Source organism: Prionailurus bengalensis, chromosome E2 (genome assembly GCF_016509475.1).
Source record: "Prionailurus bengalensis isolate Pbe53 chromosome E2, Fcat_Pben_1.1_paternal_pri, whole genome shotgun sequence".
NCBI lineage: Eukaryota > Metazoa > Chordata > Mammalia > Carnivora > Felidae > Prionailurus > Prionailurus bengalensis.
The window spans coordinates 6,496,827-6,524,359 of record NC_057352.1 but is presented as its reverse complement, the minus strand read 5'-3'; the positions used below and the strand labels follow the sequence as shown (position 1 = coordinate 6,524,359).

The following is a 27,533-nucleotide window of genomic DNA, read 5'->3' as shown; positions in this document are numbered from 1 at the left end:
AAATTGAAGAAATGTATCTCAGAGAGCATATTGGATTTCAGTTGATATGATCAATCTAGTCCACACGACATGATCTGGTGCAGGATCCTCTGAGTCTGAAGACAAATCCAGTCACTAGCAACTGGCCCTAAATTTTTGACAATAGGAGTGGTCTCCTTATCTGAGACTTGTTGGAATCCTGGGCATTTTCTCTTCACTGCTCTCATCTCTCATTTTGCTATATAAGATGCAGGTTGTGCTGCACAGATTTGGTTCTAAAACATGTGGTTACAGTTTTTTCTTGGTCATGCCTTTTATAGGTGTCCCCAAGCCAATGGCAGCCTTTAGGCGAAGGATTTCTTCAGTGACTTTTTTTTTTTAATATTTATTTATTGTTGAGAGAGAGAGTGAGACAGAGTGTGAGCAGGGGAGGGCCAGAGAGAGGGAGACACAGAATCAGAAGCAGGCTCCAGGCTCTGAGCTGTTAGCACAGAGACCGACGCGGGGCTCGAACTCACGGACCACAAGATCATGACCTGAGCTGAAGTCGGATGCCCAACCGACTGAGCCACCCAGGCGCCCCTCTTCAGTGACTTTTGAATGTAGATTTGTTTTCTGTCCTCACAGAGCTGGTAGGGTGTGTCCATTGGCACCAGCTGCTCCTTCTGTGTCTCCAGCCATCACCAGCAGCCCCAGGACCTCCAGGTGGGTGGAAATTAAAGTACAGCCTCCCCAGGATTTGGGGGTTTCCATTTTCCTCTGCTGGTTTCTTTTTTTTTCTTTCTTTTTTTTTTGTAATTTTTTTAAGGTTTATTCATTTTTTAGAAACAGCATGAATTGGGGAGGGGTAGAGAGAGAGGGAGACACAGAATCCAAAGCGGGCTCCAGGCTCTGAGCTGTCAGTACAGAGCCCGATACAGGGCTCGAACCCATAAACTGTGAGATCATGACCCGAGCTGAAGTTGGACACTCAACCAGCTGAGCCACCCAGGCGCCCCTGGTTTCTTTATATGCTGGTAAATATCCCTTTCTTGTAGGATTTCCAAATGGGGCAACAAACCCATCACAGAGAACAGAAATTTAGGATTCTGCTCTACTGAATTTTGTGACAAATTTGCAGACTCAGTATTATTACTGTCCCTGAGGCTTCATGTGGGCTCAGATCTGGACCTGTAGATCTGTAAGTTTCTTCCGCATGGACTCCATCAGCAGATTACACACAATCACAGGACAACCTTTTCTAGCCACTCACAGATTTTGTGTGTGTGTGTGTGTGTGTGTGTGTGTGTGTGTGTGTGTGTTAGGCATTTTCAAAAATAACGACACTACACAGGTTGTAAGCCCAGAGGTCAGTGGAATTCGTGACTGAACACACCTCTGTACACAACACCTAGATCAAGAAAAGAATGCTGTAGCTCTTCAGAAACCCTCTTGCGCCACCTGTCACTACCTCCAAGAATATAATTCTTTTGCATGGATTTATGGGAGTGGAATCTTAGGACATAGGTTTATATCTGCTCTAACATTTAAGAGAGTAGTTCACTTTGCCTGTTTTGTACTTTATGGCATGATCTCTTTCATATTGTCATTTTTTCCCTATTCTATCTGATGTTGTGAATTTATCTGTATTGCTGTATATTACTCCCTCCATTCATGGTATAGAACACCATTGTGTAAATATGAGTCAGTTAATTGATTCATTCTGTTAATGAGCTGGTGGGTAGTTTTTAGTTTGGGGCTGTTATGAGTAATGAATAGTGCTGGCATATAAACCCTGTGATTGGTCTTTCTGATGGTAAATGCACAGATTTCTGTTGAATGCATTTGCAGGAGTAGAATTGTTGAGACACAGGGTTGTATTTGGACAGCTAAAGTGGATACCGCATCGTTTGCCAAATGTGTGTACCAGTTTTAACACCTGCCAGCAGTATCTGAGATTCTTCATTAATCTATATCTTTGCCAGAGCCTCGTTATTTCTGTCATTTCCAGTTTATATTTTTCAGTGCTGTTTGGCATTATATTTAGGTAGTGGTTATATTTTGATTTTCCTGTTTACTAAGGATATTAAATACTTCTACACACGGGGTGCCTGGGTGGCTCGGTTGGTTGAGCATCTGACTTCGGCTCAGGTCGTGATCTCACGGCTTGTGAGTTTGAGCCCCGTGTCGGGCTCTGTGCTGACAGCTCAGAGCCTGGAGCCTGCCTTGGATTCTGTGTCTCCTTCTCTCTCTCTGCCCTTCCCCTGCACGTTCTCTCTCTCTTTTTCTCAAAAATGAGTAAACATTTAAAAATCTTTAAATACTTTTACATATGTATTATCCACTGAATAACTTCTTTTTAAAATTTCTGTTGGAATGCTTTGCCTATGGTTTATTTTGTTGTGTGGTTTGTAGTAGTTCTTTGTGCTGGTTACAGGTTATATCTCTCTGGGTGTGTGTGTGTGTGTGTGTGTGTGTGTGCGTGTTTTGATGAGAACTACCCTTAATTTTGTCTTTTCACCCATATGATTAATGTGTTCTGTGCTATTTAAGAAATATCTTCTTGGGGCGCCTGGGTGGCGCAGTCGGTTAAGCGTCCGACTTCAGCCAGGTCACGATCTCGCGGTCCGTGAGTTCGAGCCCGCGTCAGGCTCTGGGCTGATGGCTCAGAGCCTGGAGCCTGTTTCCGATTCTGTGTCTCCCTCTCTGTCTGCCCCTCCCCCATTCATGCTATGTCTCTCTCTGTCCCAAAAATAAATAAACGTTGAAAAAAAAATTTAAAAAAAAAAAAAAAGAAATATCTTCTTTAAAGTAAGTATTTTCTTATTCTAAGACCATAGAAATATCTTGTTTGGTTTTCTAAAAAAAAAAAAAAAGTACACTATTTTTCTTTAAAATTTAGATGAGCAATCCATTGAGAGTTTATCTGTTTTATGACATGGGGAGTGGTTGAGGGTCCCTCCCTCCTCAGGTACAGCTAGTGAATTTTCGCTTTTTCTGAAAATGTTGTATTTGCATTCATTCCCTTTGCTGTCACTTCTCATTGCTTCCCCCAGGCTAACCACGTCATCTTTCGTGCTGACTTTTCAGTGAACTATACCAGACATCTATTATTCCCATCTCATGAAGTCTTGGCAATCAAACAGAAGCACATAATGAAAGTCACTTTTGGTGTCAGAAATCTTCAGTGAGCCTTTTTGCTCAGAAGAATGATTGTTGCCATAATTTAAAAGTAAGGGTGTTGAATGACAGAATGTCCTACAGGGATTTGATAGTAGGAATAATCTTCTTGTCACAGACCATAGTTGGAATTGTGGAAAATTTCTCTCTTCTTTACCATTATCTGTTCCTTTACCACACTGAATGCAGGGTGAGGTCCACCCATTTGATTCTCAGGCACCTCACTATAGCCAACTCCTTGGTCATTCTCTCTAAAGGAATCCCCCACACTATGGCATCTTTTGGGTTGAAACATTTTTTCAATGAGTTTGGATGCAAACTTCTTTTCTGTGTTCAGAGGGTGGGCAGGGGAATGTCCATTGGCAGCACCTGCCTCTTGACTGTGTTCCAGACCATTATGATCAGCCCCATGAACTCCTGTTGGAAGGAGTTTAAAGTCAAAGCCCCAAAGTACATTGGCTTCTCCATTTCCCTCTGTTGGATCCAGTTCATGTTTGTAAATTTAGTTTTTCCTCTGTTATATGTGTTTAGCAACCGGAGCATGAAAAACTTCACAAGGAAAGGAGATTTGGGCTACTGTCTTGCTGTAGATCACGAGACAATCACAGTTTCCGTATATGCAGTGTTGATAGTATTTCCTGAGGCTTCCTTGTGTGGTCTCACAATCGGGGCCAGCAGCTCCATGGTCTTCCTCCTGCACAGACACAAGCAGCGGGTCCAGCACATTCGAACCACTAATGTCTCCCCCAGATCCTCTGCTGAGTCCAGAGCCACCCAGAGCATCCTCGTCCTCGTGAGCACCTTTGTGTCTTTCTACTTCCTCTCCTCCGTCTGTCATGTTTGTGTTGCTCTTCTTTGTAATCGCAGCTGGTGGCTGGTGAACACCGCTGCCATGACTTCTGTGTGTTTTCCAACTGTCTGCCCCTTTCTGCTTATGGGCCGGAACTCTGCTATATCCAGACTCTGCTTCGCATGGATAACAAATATAACATTTCCTAATCTTATCAGAAATATGTGAAGTGAATGTTTTTCGCACCATATTTAGTTCTTGATGCATCACCATCAAAAACTGAGTTCAGGAAGTAAAGGAGAAATGCCATGTCTTTCTACATTACACACTAGTGCGCACTGGGCTTTCTTCAGCTGGTTGAACGAGGAACCTGCATTTCTGTAGCGGAGGTGAATAAAGCAGCTTGACCTCATAAACTTAATCAAATGGTGTTTACACAAAATTTAATAGACTGGGTCCTAGCTCCTGTGTCAGATTCATAGAGTGGTTGACCAACTGGTTTACATGGGGAAATGTTTTGCCTGGCCATATGTTTTACATGTCCATACTATTGCCTTCTCCAGAATATCGTGTAGTTAAAACAATGCAATATGTAGCCTTTGCAGATTGGATTCTTTCATTTGGCAAGGTGCTTTTAAGGTTCTCCCATGTCTTTTCCTGGCTTGATAGTTCATTTATTTTTAGTGATGAATAATGTGCCATTGTCTAGATATATCACAGCTTTTTTTTTTTTTTTTTTTTTTTTTTTAACCATTCACCTACTTGGTTACTTCCAAGTTTGGACGGTTAAGCAGAAGTTCTGTAAACATTCATGTGCCGGGTTTTACATGGAAATAAGTTTTCAGCTCATTTGTATAAATACCAAGGATGTGATTGCTAGAATGTGATAAGAGTATGTTTAGTTTTGTAAGAAACCATTAAATTGCCTTCCAAAGTGGCTATAATCTTCCCACAAGCAGTGAATAATGGTATTTGTTGTTAGGCATCTTTACTAGCATCCACTGGTGTCAGGATTTTGGATTTTGGCCATTGTATTAGATGTGTGGTGGTAACTCATTGTTTTTCTTTTCAGTTGTCTAATGACATAAGATGCGGAGCGTATTTTCATGTGCTTCATTTTCCATCCAGTGTATCTTCTTTGATGAGGGTGTTTATTGTTGTCTTTTTCCCATTTTTAAATGATGTTTTTTGCATTCTTATTGGGCTTTGAGAGTGTTCTTTGTGTATTCCAATACCAGACCTTTTAGAAATGTGCTTTGCAAATACTTTACCCCAGTCTGTGGCTTTTTTCTCATTCTCTTGACCGTGTTTTTTGCACAACAGAAGTTATTAATTTTAACGAAATCCAAATTATTATTACCTCCGTGGATTGTGCCTTTGGTGTTGTATCAAAAAAGCGATGAAACCTACGTCCTCTAGATTTTTTCCTGTGTCATCTTCTAAGAATTTTATAGTTACACATTTCATATTTACATCTATGATTAATTATGAGTTGAATTTTGTGAAAGGAATAAGGTTTGTGTCTAGATGAATTTTTTTTTTTTTTTTTGTACATTGATGTCCATTTGCTCCAGCACATCTGTTGAAAAGACTACCTTTTCTCCATTGTATTGCTTTTGCTTCTTTGTCAAAGATCAGTTGACCATATTTGTATGGGTCCATTTTTGAGCTCTCCATTATGTTCCTTTGATCTGTTTGTGTGTCTTGATTACTGTATATTTTTTTAAAAATTTAATGTTTGTTTATTTTTTGAGAGAGACAGAGCACAAGCCGGGGTAGGGGCAGAGAGATGGGGAGACACAGAATCCAAAGCAGGCTCCAGGCTCTGAGCTGTCAACACAGAGCCGGATGCAGGGCTCAGACTCCTGAACTGTGAGATCATGACCTGAGCCGAAGTTGAGTGCTTAACGGTCTGAGCCACCCAGGCGCCCCATTGATTACTGTATATTTATAGTAAGCCTTGAAATGAAGTAATATTAGTCCTCTGACTTTGTTCAGCTCCTTCAATATTTTGTTTCCTACTGTGTGTCTTGACTATCAATATAAACTTTAGAATCAATTTGTTGATACTCACCAAATAACTTGCTATTCAGTTTGGGATTGCATTGAATCTGTAAGTCAAGTTGGGAAGAATGACACTTTGACCCTTTTGAATCTTTCTGTCCGTGTACATGAATCTCTCTCCATTTATTTAGTTCTTTGATTTTGTTTATCAGCTACCTAGCTTTCTTCCTGTAGATCCTGTACATACTATGTTAGACTTATACCTAAGTATAACTTCCTTTTCTGGCAGTGTAAAGTTACTGTGTTTTTAAATGCAAATTCCACTTGTTCATTGCTGACTTGTGTACTGTCTTAGTCTGAACTGTTATAACAAAGCAACATAGACCAGTGGTACATAAGCAACAGATGCTTCTCACTGTTCTAGAGGCTGGGAAGCCCAAGATCACTGTGATGGCTAATTAGGTGTCTAAGTGAGGGCCCTATTCTTGGCTGCAAAAGACTGTTTTCTTGTTGGATTCTCATAGTGTGGAGATTAAGAGCTCTCTGAGGTCCCTTGTATAAGGTCACTAATCTCCTTCATGAGGGTTCCCCTCTAATGCAGTCATTGACTTCCCAGGGGCACCACCTCCACATACCATCCCTGTGGGTTAGAATTGCACCATATGGGATTTAGGTGGATAACACAGTCAGCACATTGTATTAACCTTGTGTCCTTCAGTCTTGCTATAATCATTTCTTAGTTCCAAAAGTTTTTTCTTTTTGACTCTGTGGAGTTTCTACATAGACCGTGTGATCTGCAAATAAGACAGTTTTGTTTCTTGCTTCATAATGTCTGTCCTACTTCTTTTTCTTACTGCATTATCTAGGACTTCCAGTACAGTGCTGAACAAGAATGGTGAGAAAAGACATCCTTGCCACTGAATTGTACATTTTAAGAGTGGGTTTCATGGGGGCGCCTGGGTGGCTCAGTCGGTTAAGCATCCAACTCTTGATTTGAGCTCAAATCATGATCTCATGATTGTGAGATCAAGCCCTGCTTTGGGCTACATGCTGGGTGTGAAGCCTGCTTAAGATTTTCTCTCTCTCTCTCTCTCTCTCTCCCCCTCTCCCCCCCCTCCTTCAAACATGCGAGTCCCCACCCCCCAAAAAGTGGATTTTATGGTAGGACATATGTTATTGAAACAATCAAGTAAAAACATCGAATAGCTTCATGTTGAACTTAGGGGAAAATAGTCTGATATCCTGACACTATACTATAAGGACTTGAGATGTAAGTTCCAGAGGGTTGCTGGAGGGGTTATGGGTGGGGGGGATGGGCTAGATGGGTAAGGGGTATTGAGGAAGACACTTGTTAGAATGAGCACTGGGTGTTATATGTAGGAGATGAATCACTGGATTCTACTCCTGAAACCATTATTGCACTATATGTTAGCTAACATGGATATAAATTAAAAAAATAAAAATAAGAAAAAAATAAGTTCCAGTATCCATTGCAATAATGTAGGACAGAGAGGATTAGTTTTATGGCAATAATAGAAGAATTGGAAATAATTATAAGGTAAAATGAACATACTGTGTTCCCCAAATCCTGGTATTAGTTTTGTAGGGTATCAACAGGTCTCCTAGCTCCACCTTACTAGGTTCTAGTTCACAATTTCATGTTGTTCTACTTCTTCCACTGAACTAAAAGGTATAAAAGAACTCTTACTCGGGGCACCTAGGTGGCTCAGTTGGTTGAGCATCCGACTTCGGCTCAGGTCATGATCTCACGGTTCATGGGTTCGAGCCCCGCATCAGGCTCTGTGCTGACAGCTCAGAGCCTGGAGCCTGTTTCAGATTCTGTGTCTCCCTCTCTCTCTCTGCCCCTCCCCCACCGCGCTCTGTCTCCCTCTGTCTCAAAAATAAATAAACGTTAAGAAAAATTAAAAGAGGGGCGCCTGGGTGGCGCAGTTGGTTAAGCGTCCGACTTCATCCAGGTCACGATCTCGCGGTCCGGGAGTTCGAGCCCCGCGTCGGGCTCTGGGCTGATGGCTCAGAGCCTGGAGCCTGTTTCCGATTCTGTGTCTCCCTCTCTCTCTGCCCCTCCCCCGTTCATGCTCTGTCTCTCTCTGTCCCCAAAAAAATAAATAAACGTTGAAAAAAAATTTTTTTTTAATAATAATAAAAAAAAAAGAAAAATTAAAAGAACTCTTAATCTTCATATCTATAAAGCACTTACTTTGTACCTCTTATTGTCCTGGATACATTATCGTGTTACACACCTCTTAAAAGAATCTTTAACTCATGCATTTTTTCAAATTTTTCAATGTAGTAACACAGAGAAAACATGTAAACTAAATATATATAAAATGGGTTAAGGAAAAATTTCTAAATAAAAAGGAATTTTACCAGAGTTGAAAGACTCATATAATGCTTAATAGTATAATCACAAATTGAGATTTTTATAACCTTTGAAAAACTCTTCTGGTAAGATTATTGAATCATATTTACCGTCTGATAAACACTTGCACACATTAATGATCATGAAACTAGTGTAAAAGCGACTCGGGCAATTTAAACAGTATTTCAGTATTTCACTTTCAGCAGTTATACTGGGTAAAGGGTCCTATGTGTGTAGCAGGAAAGGATGCATAAGAAGTTATTATTAGTATGAAGAAAATGGGTCTCTCCTAACCAAGCAATCAGGTTTGAGAGTAAACATTCTGTGTTGTATTCTAACCTCACTCCAGTTTTTTGCTTTTTGGTTTTTGGTATTTGACCATGGACAGACAGCTTTTAAGCCTCAGCCCTCTCTCAGTTGCCTTCCCTGTTTTTGGTACAGCTTGAGGTATAATTGATACACACACACACACACACACACACACACACATTTACTTACTGCACATATTCAATGTATCTCCCTCTTCCCGTCTACTCTACAAGTGGCCAAATTTAGAAGCCCAGGTGCTCCTTTGGTGCCTACAAAAGGTCAAACCACACGCAGGACCCACCGTCTAGTATAAACTCCATAGAAACCTGAAGTGAGTCTCCTCTTGTCTCTCAAGCCATTTTTGTGGCAACTTTGGAAACCTGTCCTGCTCTCCCCAGAAAGTCTCACTGTGCTTTAAACATCTTCACATCCTTTTGGTGATTAGCATTATCAGTCTTGATACCCAAGACTAAATTTCAGATAGGGGTTCATCCCATGTCTGTGGAATATCTAAAAGTGCAAATTAACTATTTTCAAGGGGATCGATATGTGAAACTCCTAGTTGGCCTACAAAGCAAGACTAATGTATCCTCAAGTGTATATGTTCATTCTTACGGGGAAACTCATGATCAGTGAGCTTTCCAAATTACTCCAGTGAAAGCTCCAAGTAGTGGTTGGGGGGAAACTTTGCACATATCATATCTCTACTCCTGAAATTTTCTTTTATTTCCTGACACTTCTCATATGCTTAATATATTTTGCCCCAGGGCTGAGCCTGGCTGGCTCAGTCAGTAGAGCATGTGACCCTTGATTTCAGGTTGTTTTGAGTTTGAACCCCACGTTGGGTGTAGAGATTGCGTCTGTGTGTGTGTGTCTGTGTGTGTGTGTGTATTATCTATTATCCCTATATAGATATATATGTATGTGTGTGTGTGTGTGTGTGTGTGTGTGTGTATTGCTTCATGTAAATCAAGGCCAGTACAAGTCGTGAGTCTCGTGTAGGCACAAACAAGGGCATATGGAAACATCAGGTGCACACTGATGAATTGCACTTCAAATGTTTGGAGTCTAAGGTTGCACTGCTGTGCTGTTTTCATCATAGCCACATAAATATCCAAGAGGCAGAGGGTGGAGGGAGTAACTCAAGTAAATTATGAGTATATATTCATAAAGTTTTATGTTCTTTGATTCCATCAGGGAAGAAAATTGTTGCAGATGCTTTTCAGCCTTGACAGCCTGAAGATGTATTGTTAATGTTTGTGTTGAAGTACTATAATGAGACAGGATAGACTTGATCTGATAGGGGGAAGAAAATAATTCATTTAGAGCTTTGAAAAAATGATTACATTTTATTAATGAAAACATAAGTAGATATATTCTGAGTAAAACAGCATCAGTGTAGTGGTTAAACACAAATCCAGTACCTCTACACTGTATTCTGGTTGTTTTGATTAAGTTCTCCTCTCTGATAATTGCTTTTAGTTCCCCAAAATAAGGCTAAAATTTCACTTATCTTTGATATACAGCCACTATTTTCATTACAGGGAGAGGATGACTATCATTTCTTTTCCATTATTTCTAGCACATAAGCAGTCCCTGCTATAACCTATCATGAAAATCTCAGTCTCTCAATCTTAAAGCCTGCTTTTTCATGCTATCTGGCACAACAGTGGTTTCTGATAATCCAGTGGCCCTCTGTTGTACTGACAAATCTGTAGAAGGGATCCTGAACATACTATTTACATCATTGTTTGACATATATTCTCTGCCCAACCCATTTTCTCATTCAATACCACACAACATTGTATGTTAAAATTCAGTGTTCCTTCAGGATACATGGATAAGAATGATTCTCATTTAATAAAGTAGGCCATTTTATCATATTGATCTGCTCCCAGAAACCATCATGGTAACACACAAAAAAAAACATGTAATGAAAGTAGAACACCAAACTTCAGGTTGAAAGACATCAATAGTAATGTAGGCTTTTTAAGAAACCTCAAATTAAAAACAAAAAAAAAGTAGGTTTAAAAGAAATGGTACAGGGGCACCTGGGTGGCTCAGTGGGTTAAGCATTGACTGATGGTTTCAGCTCAGGTCCTGATCTCATGGTTTATGAATTTGAAACCCACACTGGGCTGTGTGCTGACAGCACAGAGACTGCTTGGGATTCTCTCTCCCTCTCTCTCTCTCAAAATAATAAAAAAAGATGGCACTTAAAAAAATTTTTTTAATAAATGGTACATCACTACTAAAGATCACCTTGTTCCACTGACACTCATCTCATGAGTCTTAAATGATTTGACTTTTAATTACTGTGAATAATTTAACATCTGAGGTTGATTAATCTTGGACTAGACTTAATTCTCCCTAGTATAAATCCTCTGATATATAGTGTATTGTGGAAAATGGTTAAATGATTTCCATTCATTACGTTTCTTTTTTACTCACATTTTTTAAAAGTTTATTTATTTTGAGAGAGAGTGGAGAAGGGGCAGACAGGAGGAGAGAGAGAGAGAATTCCAAATAGGTTCTGCACCACCAGCATGGAGCCCAATGCAGGGCTCAAACTCATGAACCACAAGATCATGACCTGAGCTGAAGTCAGTCACTTAACTGACTGAGCCACCCAAGCACCCCACCATTCATTACATTTCTAAGGTTCCTCTTCAGTATGAATTCTTTGGTGAATCCTGAGGTCAGACCATTGTCTAAAGGCCTTGCCACATTCAATACATTTGTATGGTTTCTCTCCAGTATGCATTCTCTCATGACCCCAGAGGTGTGAACGTTTGATAAAAGCCTTCCCACACACAATACATTTGTGTGGTTTCTCTCCAGGATGTATATTCTGATGTCTTATGAGGCTTGAATACTGCTTAAAGGCTTTGTCACATTCATTACATTTGTAAGGTTTCTCTCCCGTATGAATTCTCTGATGAATTGTAAGGTTTGAATTTTGACTAAAAGCCTTGCCACACACATTACATTTATATGGTTTCTCTCCAGTATGGATTCTTTGATGTCGAGTAAGGCGTGAACACCAGTTAAAGGATTTGCCACACTCATTACATTTGTAAGGTTTCTCTCTTCCATGAATTCTCTGATGATCCCCCAGGCTTGAGCTTTGAATAAAAGCATTACCATGTATACCTGATTCATCATGTTTCTTTTCAGTATGTATTTTCTGATGTCTAGTAAGGTGTACAAGCTGTGTATATTCTTTGTCACATTCATTACATTTATAAGGTTTCTCACCAGTATGGTTTTTTTTATGTTTAGTTAGGCTTGAACGCACAGTAAAGGCTTTGCCACATTCATTACATTTGTGAGGTTTCTCACCAGTATGAATTCTCTGATGAGCCACAAGACTTGAACTTTGGATAAAAGCCTTACCACATTCATTACATTTGTATGGTTTTTCTCCAGAATGAATTTTCTGATGTTTCACAAGACTTGAAATGTGGATAAAAGCCTTGGCACACACAGTACATTTGTGTGGCTTCTCTCCAGGATGTACATTCTGATGCTTAGTGAGGTGTGAGCATTGCTTAAAAGCCTTGCCACACTCATTACATTTATAAGGTTTCTCGCCAGTATGGATTCTTCGATGAATCCTGAGGGTAGACCACTGCCTAAAAACCTTGCCACATTCAATACATTTGTAAGGTTTCTCTCCAGTATGAATTCTCTTGTGATCCCAAAGATATGAACGTTTGGTAAAACCCCTACCACATTCATTACATTTGTAAGGTTTCTCTCCTGTATGAATTCTCTCATGACGCCAGAGGTCTGAACACTTGATAAAAGCCTTACCACATTCGTGACATTTGTGTGGTTTTTCTCCAGTATGAATTCTCCAATGGTTTGTAAGGTGGGAATTTTGATTAAAGACCTTGTCACATATATTACATTTATATGGTTTCTCTCCGGTATGGATTCTCTGATGTCTTGTGAGGTTTGAGAACTGCTTAAAGGCTTTACCACACTCATTACATTTGTATGGTCTCTGCTCAGAATGAATTCTCTGATGACTAGTAAGGACTGAATGATGGCTAAAAGTCTTTCCACATTCGTTACATTTGTATGGTTTTTCTCTAACTTTTGTTTTCTGGTGCTGTGTAAGCAATGAAGAATACATAAAAACCTTTCCATATTTATTACAAATGTTGGTTTTGACACTAGGAGGCAATCTCTGAAGCGGCAAAATGGAACAAGTTTTGACAGACTTCTCAACTTGATTACATCCACTAATTTTCTCCTCAGTTTGAAATAATTCAGCCAGATGCAACTTGGAGCTTAATGCAATTCTATTTTCAAAACATTTTGTATACTTGTTTCCTGCATAGATTATATTGGTTTTTATTTTTAACAAATTCTTTATTAATGATTTCCCTTGTTTAAAATATTGATATGTACTTTTTCTTAAAGAAACACTGTGCTTTAAAGGTAAATTAATCCAGGATTTGCTGTCTTGTTTATCTCTTCGACCACTGAGATTTAGGTTATCTGTCACAAGCATTCCTTTTGAATTTCTTTCTTCATATTCGCACTTGCTCTCAAATTCATACGTATTTCCCCAGACTTCCCTGAAGTCAAAATCCTCAAGGCCATGGCTTTCAGGTCTTCCCAAGAGCACTGACTGGTATAATTCTCCATTATTAATGTCTTTCTTTGGTAATAATTCCTTGATCACGAATGTAGCAGAGCTATCTGAAAGATATATAAAAAAAAAGTCTTCATATTAACTAGAGTTGCAAGATGGATGTTAGACTAAAAGTAAAACTTACATTGAAGAAATAAAAACTTCTCAACCAAAGTCTGTAAATGTTTAAGAAGGCAAAGTGAATAGAATCTTTTAATAAAAGATAACACGTATTTCGAATTATATTAAGAGAAACCTACTTTGAAACACCCTATGACCAAATCATTTACATTATGTAAACTTACGTAAGTTCTGAAAGAAAGTGTATTCTTTGCCCACCACATCAAAACACACACCAAATGCCAGTAGACAAATAGGTGTGTTGTACTGAAAACATATTATACAAATGCATATTTACAGTGTAATTACTATATGCAAATAAATGATGAGGCACAGTTCTACATGAAGTAATGACAATCCATAAAAATATGAATTAGGGACGCCTAGCTGGTTCAGTCGGTAGAGCATGTGACTCATGATCTCGGGGTCATGAGTTTGAGCCCGATGTTGGGTATAGAGATTCCTTAAAAATAAAGTCCTCCAAAAAAAAATGAATAAGATAAATACCTAGAAGTTACAAACTATAAAAGTAAAAATAAAAAGGTAGTAAGAAGTCAAAAATAATTTAATACAACATCATTGGAATAAGAAAATATTCTTAGTATCTACTCTAAAACTGTCTATGCTGTATGCAGAATAGGCATTTTAGAACATTTAACAATTGGTGAATTGCGGTCATATTCCATACTAGATACTGAAACTCCTAATCTGTAGATGACAAGTTAATAAATGAAATTTTTAAATTAAACCAACATAAATCCAACAGGTAAATAATAAGTAACCACACTTACACACAATTATAGACTGGAATTCTAATGATTTCTCTCTTAATAACAAGGGAAAGGACTTATATTCCAGAAAGAGCACACAATATGAGAATTGGAAAACATGTTGAGAAAAGCTTCCACATATTCATAGCAGTCTAAGTTACACAGATGCCCAGTGGCTTCTGAAATAACAGTTTTCAGATAAATAGTATTGTAAAGAACTGGGTAAAAGTAACAGCATGAAAATCGTGGAATATTCTAAGTCCATCTCTCTATAAAAACAGCAAGGAAGTTGGCAAAAACTGTCAGAATCAACTTTATCAAAATTCTGGAAACCAAACAAAGATTTATAGCAATCACGTAGGTACTTAAGAAAAAGGCAGCTGATCTCAGTTGGAGAGATTTTAACATTTTAACTTGCCCTGGCCCAATCCCATTCTCTACAGCATAGAGGCAGCCCATGTTCCTGCTATAGGTCCCATGTACTGGGAGTGGCAGAACAGACTTGATTCTCTAAGAATTGTGGGTTTTACTTTGATCTGCTTGGTGGCTCACTGAAAAACTGGCTCAAGAAGTTTTGCCTTTGCCGAATTCAAGAGGTGCTTTGCCAGGTGGGGTGGGAGTGGTGTCCATTTGACAAGCATATTTAAAGGCAAGTATACTAGCAGATGGCACGCTTGGGGCCAAGAGAAGACACTGTGAAGCCAGGGATGAAGGGCTGGGGAGTAAAATGCTTTGGGGAATAACGGCTTTGAAAAACAGCTACACGTTCCTAGGAATCTAAGTCGTGCACATTCCCAGGGTGGGGCCAGTGCTCAGAAAACACGTGAGGTGACCCTGTGCCTCACCTCCTGCTAACCTTCAGGCTTGGCAGAAGCAGGAGGTAAAGGCTAAGACCCCACTATAAACCGCCAAGCTGAGTTTTGGGTATTCCCAAACAAACGTACAAAGTCTATTTCCAAAGACTAGGAGTCTCTTGCTTTTTGGTTTTTTTGGTTCCAGGTGTTTGAGAAGTTATGCGTTTAATCACTAGCTCACCACTAAGCAAACCAGATGTGACAAACAATACAGACTTTACAAAACTGACTCAGAAAAATGACTAAACAGACAACAGCAACTGCAGTAAACAACAATAAGCAATGCTGAGGTGCGGGTATGGGTGGGGGAGAATGTGACTTCCGGAGTTGTCATAATACTCAAAATGTTTAACTTAAAAACATAATTATGAGGCAGGCAAACCAACAATAATGTATAGCCCATACATAGGAAAAGAAGCAATTTAAAAAGATTGTCCCTGAGGAAGCCCAGACTTCAGACTTTGCTAGACAAAGAATTTATGTCACTATTTTGAAAGAACTATGCTGAAAGAACTATGAAGAGACCATATGCAAATAACCAAAGGACCCAATGACAGCAATATTTCTCAAAACTGAGAATATCAAGAAAGAGGCAGAAATTAGAAAAAGGAACCAGAATCGACATTCTGGAGCTGAAAAGTACAGAAACTAAAATGGAAAAAGCCCTAAGGGAGTTTAGCACCAAATTGAACAGGCAAATTGAACAAATTAAGTCCACTGAGATTACTCTGTCTCAGCAGAAGAAAAAAGCATGAAGAAAAATGAATGGAACAAGAGACTCGCCGGGCACTTTCAAGTGTACCAACATAGATCATGGGAATCCCAGAAGGAGAGGACAGAATGAAATGGGCAGAAAAAATATTTGAAGTAATAAGGCAGAAAAATTCCCAAATTTGGTGAAGTACATAAACCTACAAACATATCCAAGGAGTTCAGCAAGGCCCGAGTGAGATAAACTGAAAGATGCCCACAGTGAAACACTTCATAATCAAGCTGTCAAAAGCCAAAGACACAGAACCCTGAAAGCGGCAAAGGGTAGTTCCTCTGGTAAAAGAGATCGTCAATAAAATTACCCAATGATTTCACACCAGAAACCATATGGACCAGAAGGCAACGGGATGACATTTTCACAGTGCTAAAGAGAAATAAAGGTCTATTAAGAATTCTGCACACTTCAAACTATCCTTCAAAAATAGAAGAAAACTTAAAACGTTTCCAGAAAAACAAAACAAAACAAAACAAAACTGGGGAGTCCCTTGCTGGAAGACCAGTCTAACAAAAAATTAGTAAAGGGAATGCTTGAGGCTAATACGAAGGAAGAAACAAAAACTGGAATCCACATCAAGAAATAAGAAACAGTAATAAAGACAGTAGACTGGTGAGTATAAGGTTAGTATTGTGTTTTCAGTTTGTCACTCTTTTTCCCTATTGATTAAAACAACAACATCAAACAGTATTTAAAATCTGTGATTTAAATGTGAACCACTGATGGTCACACAATATATATACACAATTTGTGACAGCAGCAGAGGAGAGAAGGACAGGATTTATAGAAGCAAAGTTTTTAGGGGCGCCTGGGTGGCTCAGTCAGTTAAGCATCTGACCAGCTCAGGTCATGATCTTATAGTCTGTGAGTTTGAGCCCTGCATTGGGCTCTGTGGTGACAGTGCAGAGCCTGGAGCCTGCTTCAGATTCTGTGTCTCCCTCTCTCTCTGCCCCTCCCCTGCTCGTGCTCTGTCTCTCTCATAAATAAACACTAAAAAAAAATAAAAAATAAAAGAAGAAAGTTTTTATATACAGGCATACCTTGGAGATACTGTGGGCTCAGAGAGCAATGCAAATCTAATGAATTTTTTGTTTTCCTAGTGTCTGGAGTATCAGAAAAAACAGACTTTAAGTAAAAATTGTTATGAGACAAAGGACAATATATATTTTAAAAAGTATAACTCATTAAGGAATTACAGCAAATATGAACATATACACAAGAGAACCCCAAAATATGTGAAATATTTATAGAATTGAAGGGAGAAATAAAAATAGTTGTAGAAGAGTATTTGGAGACTTCCAGACCTCACTTTCAATGATGGAGAGTACAGCCAGACAGAAATTCAGGAAGGACACAGACAATTTTAGCCGAGTATAGACCAGCAAGCACTGACAGACGTATATGGAGCACCCCGCCCATAAGAGCAAAATACATTCTTCCCCACTTGCACGTGGGACATTCTCCAGGACAGACCGTATATCAGTCCGTGAAGTAAGTCTCAACAAATTGAAAAAGAGTGAAATCATACAAAGTATTTTCTCCAACCGCAGAAGAATGAAACTTGACATTAGTAACTGAAGGAAAATTGGAAAGGACGTAAATACATGAAGATCTTTAAACACTTAAAAAATCCCATGAGTCAAAGAAGGTATCACACAGCAAAGTAGAAAATACTTTGAGAGAAAAGTAACAAAAACACACAACATAGCGAAACTTACAGCATAGTGTGGTGTGGACGTGCTTATACTGCTGCTGAGTCAAAGCAGTTTCGGGGCTGGATTGAGAGACCCACCCACCCCCGTGACACACACTCTAACGTGGGACAAAAGCAAAACTGAAGAAAGGGCCTGAAGAGGCAGAGAGCTCTGGGCCCACAGATGCTGATGTTTTCCAACACCAGGAGCAGGTCTCCTAAGCACACAGACTGAGGATGATCCTAGAGAAGTCCTGATGCCAGGATTGGGGAGGCTTCAGCTCTGACCCGTGTGGACTGGGAACAAGAATGGAATGAGAAAAGAAAGATAGAGAATGAGAATGAGAAAAGAATGAGAAAGAGAAAGAGAACCCCTTAAAACCAGCCCCCTAGTGCCCTTCATGGTCAAGGAACAAAAGAGGTCACAGGGGCATGGACGCCTGGCTGGCTCAGCAAGAGGGCGTGCAACTCTTGATCTTGAGTTTGTAAGATCGAGCCCCACGTTAGGTGGAGAGATTACTTAAAAATAAAATCTTAACATTTATTTATTTTTGAGAGACAGATCACGAGCTGGAGAGGGGCAGAGAGAGAGAGGGGGATACATAATCCGAAGCGGCTCTAGGCTCTGAGCTGTCCGCACGGAGCCCTACGTGGGGCTGGAACCCACAAACCAGGAGATCGCGACCTAGGCCGAAGTCCGACACTTAACCACTCAGGTGCCCCAAAAATTAAATCTTTAAAAAAAAAAAAAAAAAGAGGTCATGGGGCACTTAATAGAGTGCTACAGGTCATGACGAAGATTTTGCCTTGGTCTTTGCATGAGCCGGGGGCTAGGAGGATGCATATCTACACGTCTGAAGAAGGGAGTGATGAGGGGAAGGGAAGCAAACTTTTCCTCTGAGAGCTCACAAGAAAGACACATTTGTTTTCCCACAGAACTCCCCCACTGGCGGAGAGTTCCCCAAACACCATTAACAGTGCGGCCTCCTCTCTGCCCTTCTGAGCTCTTGCCTATGTTCCCACCCGTTTGGTTTTTTCACTGTTTTCATCTTGCTCTCCAGTCTGGGGCTCTTTCCCTTGCTCCAAAATAGAGATATCATTCAAGACAGAAAGAGAGATTCCTGCTTATAAAAAGAAAGGAATGTGATGTGCTGTATCTTTTCCAGAATCCAATTCCAGCCCTTTGTTCAGCTGAGGAGAGAGGATGTTACAGATGTCTAGAAAAACATTCCACAGGCCTCTTCACTCTCTCCTGAATGCTTATGGAATATTTTTAAAACATAGATATCCAGCTCTCTTCCAAGAACTACTGAGTCAGAAGTACACGGATCTAAGTGGATCCAGAATGAGACATTTTTTAAAGTTTGCCATAAGGTTTTGTTCTTCCTCAACTTCTGGAGGCACCACTAATCTAGGGTGGGGTGGGCAGACCATCTGACGAAAGGGGGAGCGGGAGGGGATGCCGCCTCATAAAAGTTCTCATTTCAAAATGAACCCAGCCTCAATCTCCAACAAGCAGAGCAAGGGCTCCCAAGAGACTCACTGGGGCAGATCCCGACTTCTGGAGGGACGTTTTCCTTGCCCAGGGAGACCAGGTTCCTGTAGTTCTCCAGCATCACGTCCCTGTACAAGGCCCTCTGAGCGGGGTCCAGGCACACCCATTCCTCCTGAGAGAATTCTATGGCCACATCCCTGAAGGTCAGCCGTTCCTGAAATGAAAAACACATTTCACCACGGATCCTTGGGGGTGAGTTCTGTTCACACAAAATATGAGCAGGAGAGCAGTGTAAGGCCCGATTCAACCAAAGTGAATGTTCTGACATATCATTTTGGGCAAGAACAGGTAACTGTGAGCAATTCTTAGGTCCCTAATTTTGTTTCATTATATTTTTCTATCAGAGGATATAGAATCCACTACATCACTGTAGATTTCCCATTTTTGTGGACAATAAAAAGAACGATATAAATGAAAAATACCCAACTCGCGGTTGATTATATGGACGCCGTACGCCGTACACCTGACCTTCTCCTGAGTGACAGTTCTATACACATCTAGTGGATCTAGAGCACAAGAGGTAACTTCAGGTGTGACAAACTATATGCAAAAATATAAATACATGTTTTCATTTAAAGTCAGACATTTAGCCATTATGGAATGTATGCATCAAATGGAGCTTATTCCACTAAAAACAACAAAAAAAGGATTCGGGTTGATGAACTTTACTAATGTACATTAATTGAACTAAATAGAACACAGGTTGGTCACAGCAGATCTTTGAAGAAATACTGGATGATTAAAAATTTAAAAAACCAAAAACATAAAAGGGGCGGGGGGCGCCTGGGTGGCTCAGTTAGTTAAGCATCTGACTTCAGCTCAGATCACGGGTCATGATCTCTCGCTTCCTGAGTTCGAGCCCCGCATCTGGTTCTGTGCTGACAGCTCAGAGCCTAGAGCCTGCTTCAGAATCTGGGACTCCCCTCTCTCTGCCCCTCCCCGTCTCATGCTCTGTCTCTCTCAAAATATAAATGTTAAAAAAAATTTTTTTTAAATCATACCAAACAGGACATCTGAAACGTTTTTATTGAGGAAGAACTTTCCACCAAGCATCACAATCCACAGTAAGCACTGGAGACATTTCCACCAAAGGTGAGGCTGAGGTAGGTGGGCCAGCCAGGCTCCTGCCATTCACCGCTGCTCTGGATGCCTAAGCTGGGCCCAGCTGGGGGGAAACACTCATTCCCATTAGAAGTTGCACTGAGGAACCTACTTGCAAGACATTTCCCAACCTATGTGAAGGACATAACAAAGACATGACCAAAACTGACAAACCTAATTCTTTTTGTTTTTTAATTTTTTTAATGTTTTCTTATTTTTGAGAGAGAACACGAGCAGTGGAGGGGCAGAGAGAGAGAGAGAGACATGGAATCTGAAGCAGACTCCAGGCTCCGAGCTGTCAGCAAAGAGCCCAACGCGGGGCTCGAACTCATGAACCACAAGATCATGACCTGAGCCAAAGGCAGATGCTCAGCTGACTGAGCCACCCAGGCGCCCCCAAACCTAATTCTTACTGGAGGTGTGGTGACATAAAGACCTCAGTGATTTAGAAACTCAGAGCAATTCAAATGCAGAAGAAATGTGGGATTTAAAAAAACGAAACAGTGGCCATTGTGCTGAGGAAAAATAATTTTGAAAACAAAAATTAAATGGAGAGATTTGCCAAAAAACACATGAACCTATTAATGTGTGTGTGTTACATGAAACTTTACAATCAATGAAATAAATAACTACCAGATATATACAAAAAGCCAATTTAAGGAGATAATTTTAAGAAAAGAGTACTAAATACATAATACCTTGAGATTATGCTAGCTCAGATCTGCCTAAGAAAGATCAGAAAGTAGAGGGCAAGAAGGAAAGATTTACATTTCACTGCAAAACACTGATAAAATAAAGACACAAGGCTGTGTGTAAAGAATTAAGCCATAAAATAGCCCTTAAAAATATATCAAAGGAGAACAGCAAAGTATGAAAATCCAGGTTTTATTCCCACAAAACTAATGAAAGTTACAAGTAGGTGGAAAATGGAAATACAACGGATTGTCAATTTCTCCCCAATTTTCAAACACAAAGAGATTACAGTACCAATTTTGCTTACATCAGGGGGGAAATCTCACGTGTTGTTGTGGGATGGGGTACTTCGTAGCTTTAGGAGACCATATCGGACAGAATCTATCCTAATGTGAAATGCACTGTCCTTAACCCAGTAGTCACACGTTGAGTTGCCTGACCCAGAGAAATCCTGAGACATCTGCAGAGAGACCGGCCTACTCCTACACAGCCATCGTGGCATTCTTTACATCAGCGAAAAATGGCAAAGGTCCCCGTGTGTCCCCATTAAGAAAATGATCCAATGAGGCTCTAAATGAGCAAGCTGTGTCTGAATGTGTTGATTAACATGAAAACAGTGTCTAGACGTGCTATGTTTGCATAATAAAATGTTACGACAAACTTCATCGAGATTTCCTAAAATTTTATACCAGTGTTAAATGCATTTGTATCAGGTTTGAACTGACTCCTGCCACAGAACTGACAACATCAGTTCCCTGTTGAGACATGAAGGGTGGGGAAGTGACAGGGAAGAGCATCCCCTTCTGACTACATCTTGGTGCCTAAGTTGCTTCTTGGTCTGGAGCTTATTCAATCAACCAATCAATACATGTCACTCACTCATGTGATGTCTAAGGTCAATGAGATATAATACTTAAAAATAATGGTGGAACCAGATGGCTACAGCCCCTCTGATGGTGAAGATAAAGTTCTATGCTCCAGATCTGGGCTAAATTAACACCATTTTCATCTAAAACATCTGCCTCACAAGAGCTGCTGTAGGAACGCCATGGTCTCTGTGGGACAGATGTGCTGAGAATGATTTTTTTAAAACCTTTACCATTGATTAGGTTGACTCCACACTGTAAAACCAACTATGGAATAAAACATCCACTATCACGGATGCTGATTTCTGAACTTGATTCTAAATTAGTAGTTTGGAACCAGAAACACCATGGTGCACTTGTTTAGCTCTGAATGCATTACAAGGTCAGGCAGAGCTGCTTTCTTCTTACCACTCTTCTTTTCCAGAGTCTTCCAACTCTTCCTACACATGAATCCAGGACTTCCACACGGCTTCTTTCATCCTGGTCGACAGAGAGCCTACTGTGTGTCCAGAGGCGGCCCCTAAACACCCCCTGCAGCCCAGCCACACTGACACCACCCGTCTCCACTCGCCTGTTGCGCCAGTGCAGCCCCCTCACAGGCTCTGATCCCTGGGTCACTACGAGCTGGAATCTAAGTGCAGAGGAGAGGGACCGGGGGAAGGCCTGGGGGAGTGTGGACAAACACTTCAGACTCAGACAAGGTTGGCAAGTCCAAGAAGGGCCTTGCAGGAATGAGAGACAGGAAATCGACCCAGGATATGACTTCACCTGACAGACGGCCATTCCCGACTCCTTTCCTTTGCTCTTCCTCCCTTTCCAGGATTCTTCCTCAGGCAGGATCAGGCTTGGCAATTCAATCCTAAGTGTCAAGAAAACGCAGCTTAATGCTTTGAGTCAGTCTGGGTCCTTCCCGTCCTGCAGCCTCACACGGGAAGGCCTCTCCGTGTGAAAACACGGGGGGAGCCCCGGGACAGTGGACTCCTCCAGAGGCCAGCAAGTGACCTTCCCACCCTTCTTCTTCAGAACCGGCTCCCGCCCTGGTGAAACCACCCCCCCCACCCCGCACGGCATCAGTGGGGACCTGGGCGGGACCTGACCCTCCCCTGCAGGTCACAGGCCAGCCCCGATCACACCCCACGGAGAGTGGGGGCCCCCTCACCTCTCCCTGGGTCAGAGGCTGATGTCAGCCTCAGACATGCAGCACCACAGCCTTGGTGCTCAGCGCTGGAGACACATCAGAAACCCCCCAGGCACTTTAACTAGGACTGAGATCAGGCCCTGTCTCCCCTTGGCCATTTGAAGGGACTCTTTGGGAGGCACACAAGAGCTGTATCTGCAGACAGCCTCAGATTTACAGTGTGAAGCTGGGTGGAGCACACTCAGGAGGCCCACCCAGCACATCCCCCTTCTGGCTCTGGATCCCCAGGGGCCTTGCTGTCATGAATATCCAGCCAGTGGAAGGGGAAGGAGCAGGAGAGAGATGCCAAGGAGGCACTATGGACCAGAATTGGGGGTGGGGACGTGGCTGGAATGTTAAAGGGAGCGGGGGCAAGAAGGCGCCACTGAGAGGTGATATCAGAACAAAGACCAGAGGAAAGAAGAGATTTTACCACCTGCACATGAGGGGTCAGAGACTTCGAGGCAGAAGGACACCCATGTGAAGACCCTAAGGTAGTGGTGTTCTGAGCTCCAGAAAGGACAGAGAAGCCTGTGCAGCTGGAGCAGGGTGAGTAGAGGAGACAAGGAGGTAAGATCAGAAAGTATTAAAGGAAGCAAATCAGAAGGGACTGCATTCTTCCAAATGTCCCCCATACCTCATGTATTCCCTTATCCATTTTGAGTAAACATCTGATTTTTATTTATTGTGTCCTAAGTTAAAACACTAACAAGTAATGTCTGTTTTGCAAACATGTCAAGATGCCCATCTAAGCCCAGGAAATACAGGGTCACCCTATATGCAGAGGCAGACTGCAAGGGACAGGTTTGGAGGAGTTTGGTGGGGGGGGGGGGGTCACTGTTGGACATATTAAGGTGAAGATACCAGGCTGTTGTCCCAGCAGAGACATCGAGGAGACAGCTGGGTAAAGGCCCCTGGTTTCAGGGGAGAAGTCTGGTGGAACAGTGAAAGGAGACATCAGTGTTGAAAGTCATGAGATGGGGCGAGGGGAAAAAGCAGGAAGTGAGAAGGGTTTTCAAGGCTAAGCCCAGGGGTGCTCCTGCAGTCAGAGACCAAGGAGTTAGGAGAAACAGGCACCGGGAACGGACGCATGAACATGGAGAAGAACGTTAAAACAGGTAAGTGGTAGTTTTACTTGTAAAAAACTAGTGTGATGTGGAAACCAAGAGAAGAGTGCTTCAGAAAGAGGAGCCTGGCGTGCTGTTGCTGGGACCAGCATGAAGAGAAGGGGAAGCCAGTTCCTGGACTGAGAAGTGGGGAGGTCCCTGGTGACTCGGACATGGAGAGTCTCAGCGGCGCAGTGGATATGAAACAGAACTGGAACCAAGATCTGAAGCAGAGTATAAACAAGTGTTTAGTGTATTCTGCTCTAAAATGGAGCACACCCCAGGGCACTTACCACCACGGGGAATGCAGCTGATGGAAGGTTCTTTATTTTAGAGATGCGAGAAAAGGGGCGCCTGGGTGGCTCAGTCGGTTCAGGTCATGACCTTACCGCTTGTGAGTTCGAGCCCCACATCGGGCTCTGTGCTAACAGCTCAGAGCCTGGAGCCTGCCTCAGATTCTGTGTCTCTGTCTCTCTCTGCCCCTCCCCCACTCTCTCTCTCTGTCTCTCATAAATAAACATTAAAAATTTTTGTAAATAAAAATAAAGATGGGAGAATGTGGTAAAAGCCTCTTTTTTGTGTATTTTTTTAAAAGATGGGACGATATCGCCATATGTATATGCTGAACCAAATAATTGCCTGGAGGTAAAAATTGATGAGCAGGGTCCAAAGGATCCTGAGGCTGTCGTACTGTTGGACCTCACAGCCGTTCTGCAGCTGTTCCCAGAGACCCACCTCCAGCAAGCCTGCCTCAGTGAAAGCACCCACCTCCTGGGCCCCAGTCCCCCACTGTTTGCCTTCTTGACTCAGACACTCCTGCGGGTTCCCATGCTGTTTGTGCTATACTCCCAGCGGACACCCCACACACAATATTGCACGACAGAACCTCCTAATCAGCTACGCACTTTGCCCAAAGATCCTACGCCATGTTCCTAATACCAGTCTTTTATTTTGGCAGGAAGACACCCACCAACCCAGGATTCGACACGTTCCCTCTTGGAGACCATACCCCAAAGTCAGGCACCTCCATGACGCCATAATACAAGAGCAATGTCTGCAATGATCCACATACTCCAACTAGACTCCGGGACCTTCTGGAACACCCCCAACTGTCATCTGTATCCCACAAAACACATGTGATGCCTTCAGGAATGCTTTGCCTGAAATAATGAGATTTTCCCCCACCAAAACCACCACAGATTACCCCCCAAATGGTGACATTTTCCCGTTAAACCCTTATGGGTCCTAAGAGACGCCACAAGTCAACCACGGAAACACTAGCTGCACTTCCTGAATCCACCCCTCAGGATTCAGGCACAAACTGCCCCACAGCTGTCAGTCTGGCTGCTATTGCTGGACAGCTCACTCCCTCCTTGTAAACGGCCTCTTCACCACAGCACCTGGCTGACCAGCCAGTGTCCAAGGTCCGGTGGATGCAGGAAAGAGAAGGCTTTTCCTTCCCTCACATTGGAACAACTCTGGAAGGTCACCCCACCTGCAGAGCTCTAGGCTGTCGCCACACAGTGGAGTCTGGGTTTTTGTCCCGAGGACAACCAGAAGCCAATGAAAGGATTAAAAGCCAGGGAATTCCCTCCCTGCTCTGTTTGTCCCTCTGCTGTCTCTGTCACCCTTGCCCCTCTTTCTGTCCCAGCACCACCTCTATCTGCCACGGCCCCAATTCTTTTATTCCTTCCCCACTCTCATTCTGATGTGCCTGCTCCTTGCTGCCCCACTCCCATCACCGGTTAAGATCTTTCTCGTCCAGTGTGCTACCCTTCACCTCTCTGGAGATACCTTTTAATCTAGATTTCTCTACTTTCTTTTCTCCCTCTACTTTTCTGTGGTTCACTCCACTCTTACTCTCTCTCCACATCCACCTGCTCTTCCCTGTTTTACTCTCTTTCTTTCTTCCTTTCTCTCACACGTAGTTTTACTCATTCTCCCTCAGACTGTCTCTGCTTCGCCCCCAACCCTGACACTCACAACTATGGGGAAAAAAAGTTCTCTGCCCGCGAAGAACACTTTCCAGGGAGGCTTCAATAGTGGAAACACACCATGGCAAGCACAGCCGGTGGATGCGAATCGTGCGGAAGAAGCTCCCAAGGCTGTGAGTACAAAGTGAGTACTAACGGGGGAGGGGCCCGGCTCCGCAGGTCGCGTAGGTGGAGGGGGTGTCCGGAGAGGGGTGGTGCCTGCAGAACCCCAAGGCCAAGGAGACGTGGCTTCTGGGTCTGCACTAGCGCCTGGGGGCCAGAGAGGGAGGACGCGAAGGGGAAAGGGCCAGAGAGTGCGGAGTCCCGGGAGGGTTTTCAGCAAGAAAAACACGCGGCAGGGGCGGTCTACCTGGACCGAAGGCGGACGGCCGGGGGCGGGGACGCGCCTCAGAGACTTTAACTCGAAATAGTCGTCGACCCCCGAACCCGCAGTGGGGCTCCCAGGCCTGGAATATCTGACGGTCCTGCCGAGAATCATCGGGCGCAGCACAAGCGCCTGAAGGGGGTTTTATCGTACGTGGTGACCCCCGAACTGCGGGTGTTGCGGATCGGAGGCCGGGGACGGGCAGGTGTATCGCAAACACCAGTGTTGAATCAGAAAAGCTGACACTGACCCACCGGAGGGTGTCCTTAGCTCCGTTTCCGGGTCTGCGGGAAACTGCGCGTGCGCAGCGTGCGGCGGGGTTAGCGGGGGGGCCGCCCAGGGACGGGCCTTGGACAGTGGCCTGGACTGGACAGAAAGTGGGCGGCCGAAGGGGCGTGGCCGAAGTAGGCGTAGGGTCTGGGCCTCCGTCCCGCCCCTGGACGTTTCTCCGCACTTTCAGCCCTAAAGTACCTTGCTCCCTGCTTTTGAGTTTCTTTGAATCTCTTTGGTATCTCGTGGACCGAGCGGCCTCCTGGCTATTTGAAGTTAATGTTTCAAACATCTTGAAGTAAAAGATTAGAGTTGTGAGAGCCACTTATATTAGAAGCCGAAATGTTTTCCTTTTTTAAGTTGGAAATGGTGTTAAGTCAAAGCTCTTTTTGCTGGCGGGAGGTATTGGGGAATACAATTAAAAATAAAATCATCTCCCAACCCAGCAATCCTCCCCACAAAGGTAGTAGGAAAGAAAACCGTTTCATTAGTGAGTAAGCTTTAAACCAGAATGTGACATGCATCACAGGCAATCTGTTGAGAGATTGCAAAGATAAATCTTACCCTGTCATAGAAGACAAGCAAGCGGATACGACCGATTACATACATGTTCTCAAGAAAGATAATAAGTTGTCCTCAAGAAGACATGACGACACCATTCGTCACACATAGCTCATCCTAACATTATCAGGTAAGCAGAGTGGCCATTTGTTTTAGCTAATTGGCTTCATCCAGAGAGAAAACAAACTTCTCATATTAATGACTGGAGGGAGTTTTGAAACTGGGAGCGAGGCACCTGCTGAGTTAGGCACCTATCTTCCGGCAGGAATTGGGAGGGGATAAATGTATTATCTCCTTTGATATTTACATTTCAAAGAGTTGACTCCCAGATCCTTGAGCAAACATTCCTGAGTTACAATGTTGGCAAGAGTCTTATT

At 42.5% G+C, this 27,533-nt stretch overlaps 2 protein-coding genes across 3 annotated transcripts; one reads left to right on the top strand and one right to left on the bottom strand.

The window, feature by feature from the left end:
* Positions 1–2,783: 2,783 nt before the first annotated feature.
* Positions 2,784–5,697, top strand: LOC122494798 (vomeronasal type-1 receptor 4-like). The gene has a single exon (XM_043600247.1). The coding sequence runs from the start codon at positions 3,212–3,214 to the stop codon at positions 4,154–4,156; it is 945 nt and encodes a 314-aa protein (XP_043456182.1). The 5' UTR covers positions 2,784–3,211; the 3' UTR covers positions 4,157–5,697.
* Positions 5,698–9,946: 4,249 nt separating this feature from the next.
* Positions 9,947–26,620, bottom strand: LOC122494764 (zinc finger protein 677-like). Of its 2 annotated transcripts, none has more exons than XM_043600189.1 (4): positions 26,311–26,620; positions 22,453–22,543; positions 19,013–19,178; positions 9,947–13,334 (listed from the first exon to the last, which is right to left on the bottom strand). In XM_043600189.1, the coding sequence occupies exons 2-4, from the start codon at positions 22,465–22,467 to the stop codon at positions 11,278–11,280; spliced, it is 2,238 nt and encodes a 745-aa protein (XP_043456124.1). In that variant the 5' UTR covers positions 22,468–22,543; positions 26,311–26,620; the 3' UTR covers positions 9,947–11,277. The 2 variants fall into 2 exon arrangements, with proteins under 2 accessions (XP_043456124.1, XP_043456123.1); XM_043600188.1 differs by having other exon boundaries at positions 10,764–13,334; positions 19,013–19,530; positions 22,093–22,543.
* Positions 26,621–27,533: the final 913 nt, after the last annotated feature.

Bases quoted from the DNA above. Each gene is read 5' to 3' on its own strand.
- LOC122494798 (XM_043600247.1), top strand. From the start codon at position 3,212: ATGTCCTACAGGGATTTGATAGTAGGAATAATCTTCTTGTCACAGACC.
- LOC122494764 (XM_043600188.1), bottom strand. From the start codon at position 19,292: ATGTCAGAACATTCACTTTGGTTGAATCGGGCCTTACACTGCTCTCCT. The intron at 13,335-19,012 runs GTGAGTCTCTTG...TATATCTTTCAG, and splicing joins AGAAGTCGGGATCTGCCCCA to ATAGCTCTGCTACATTCGTG.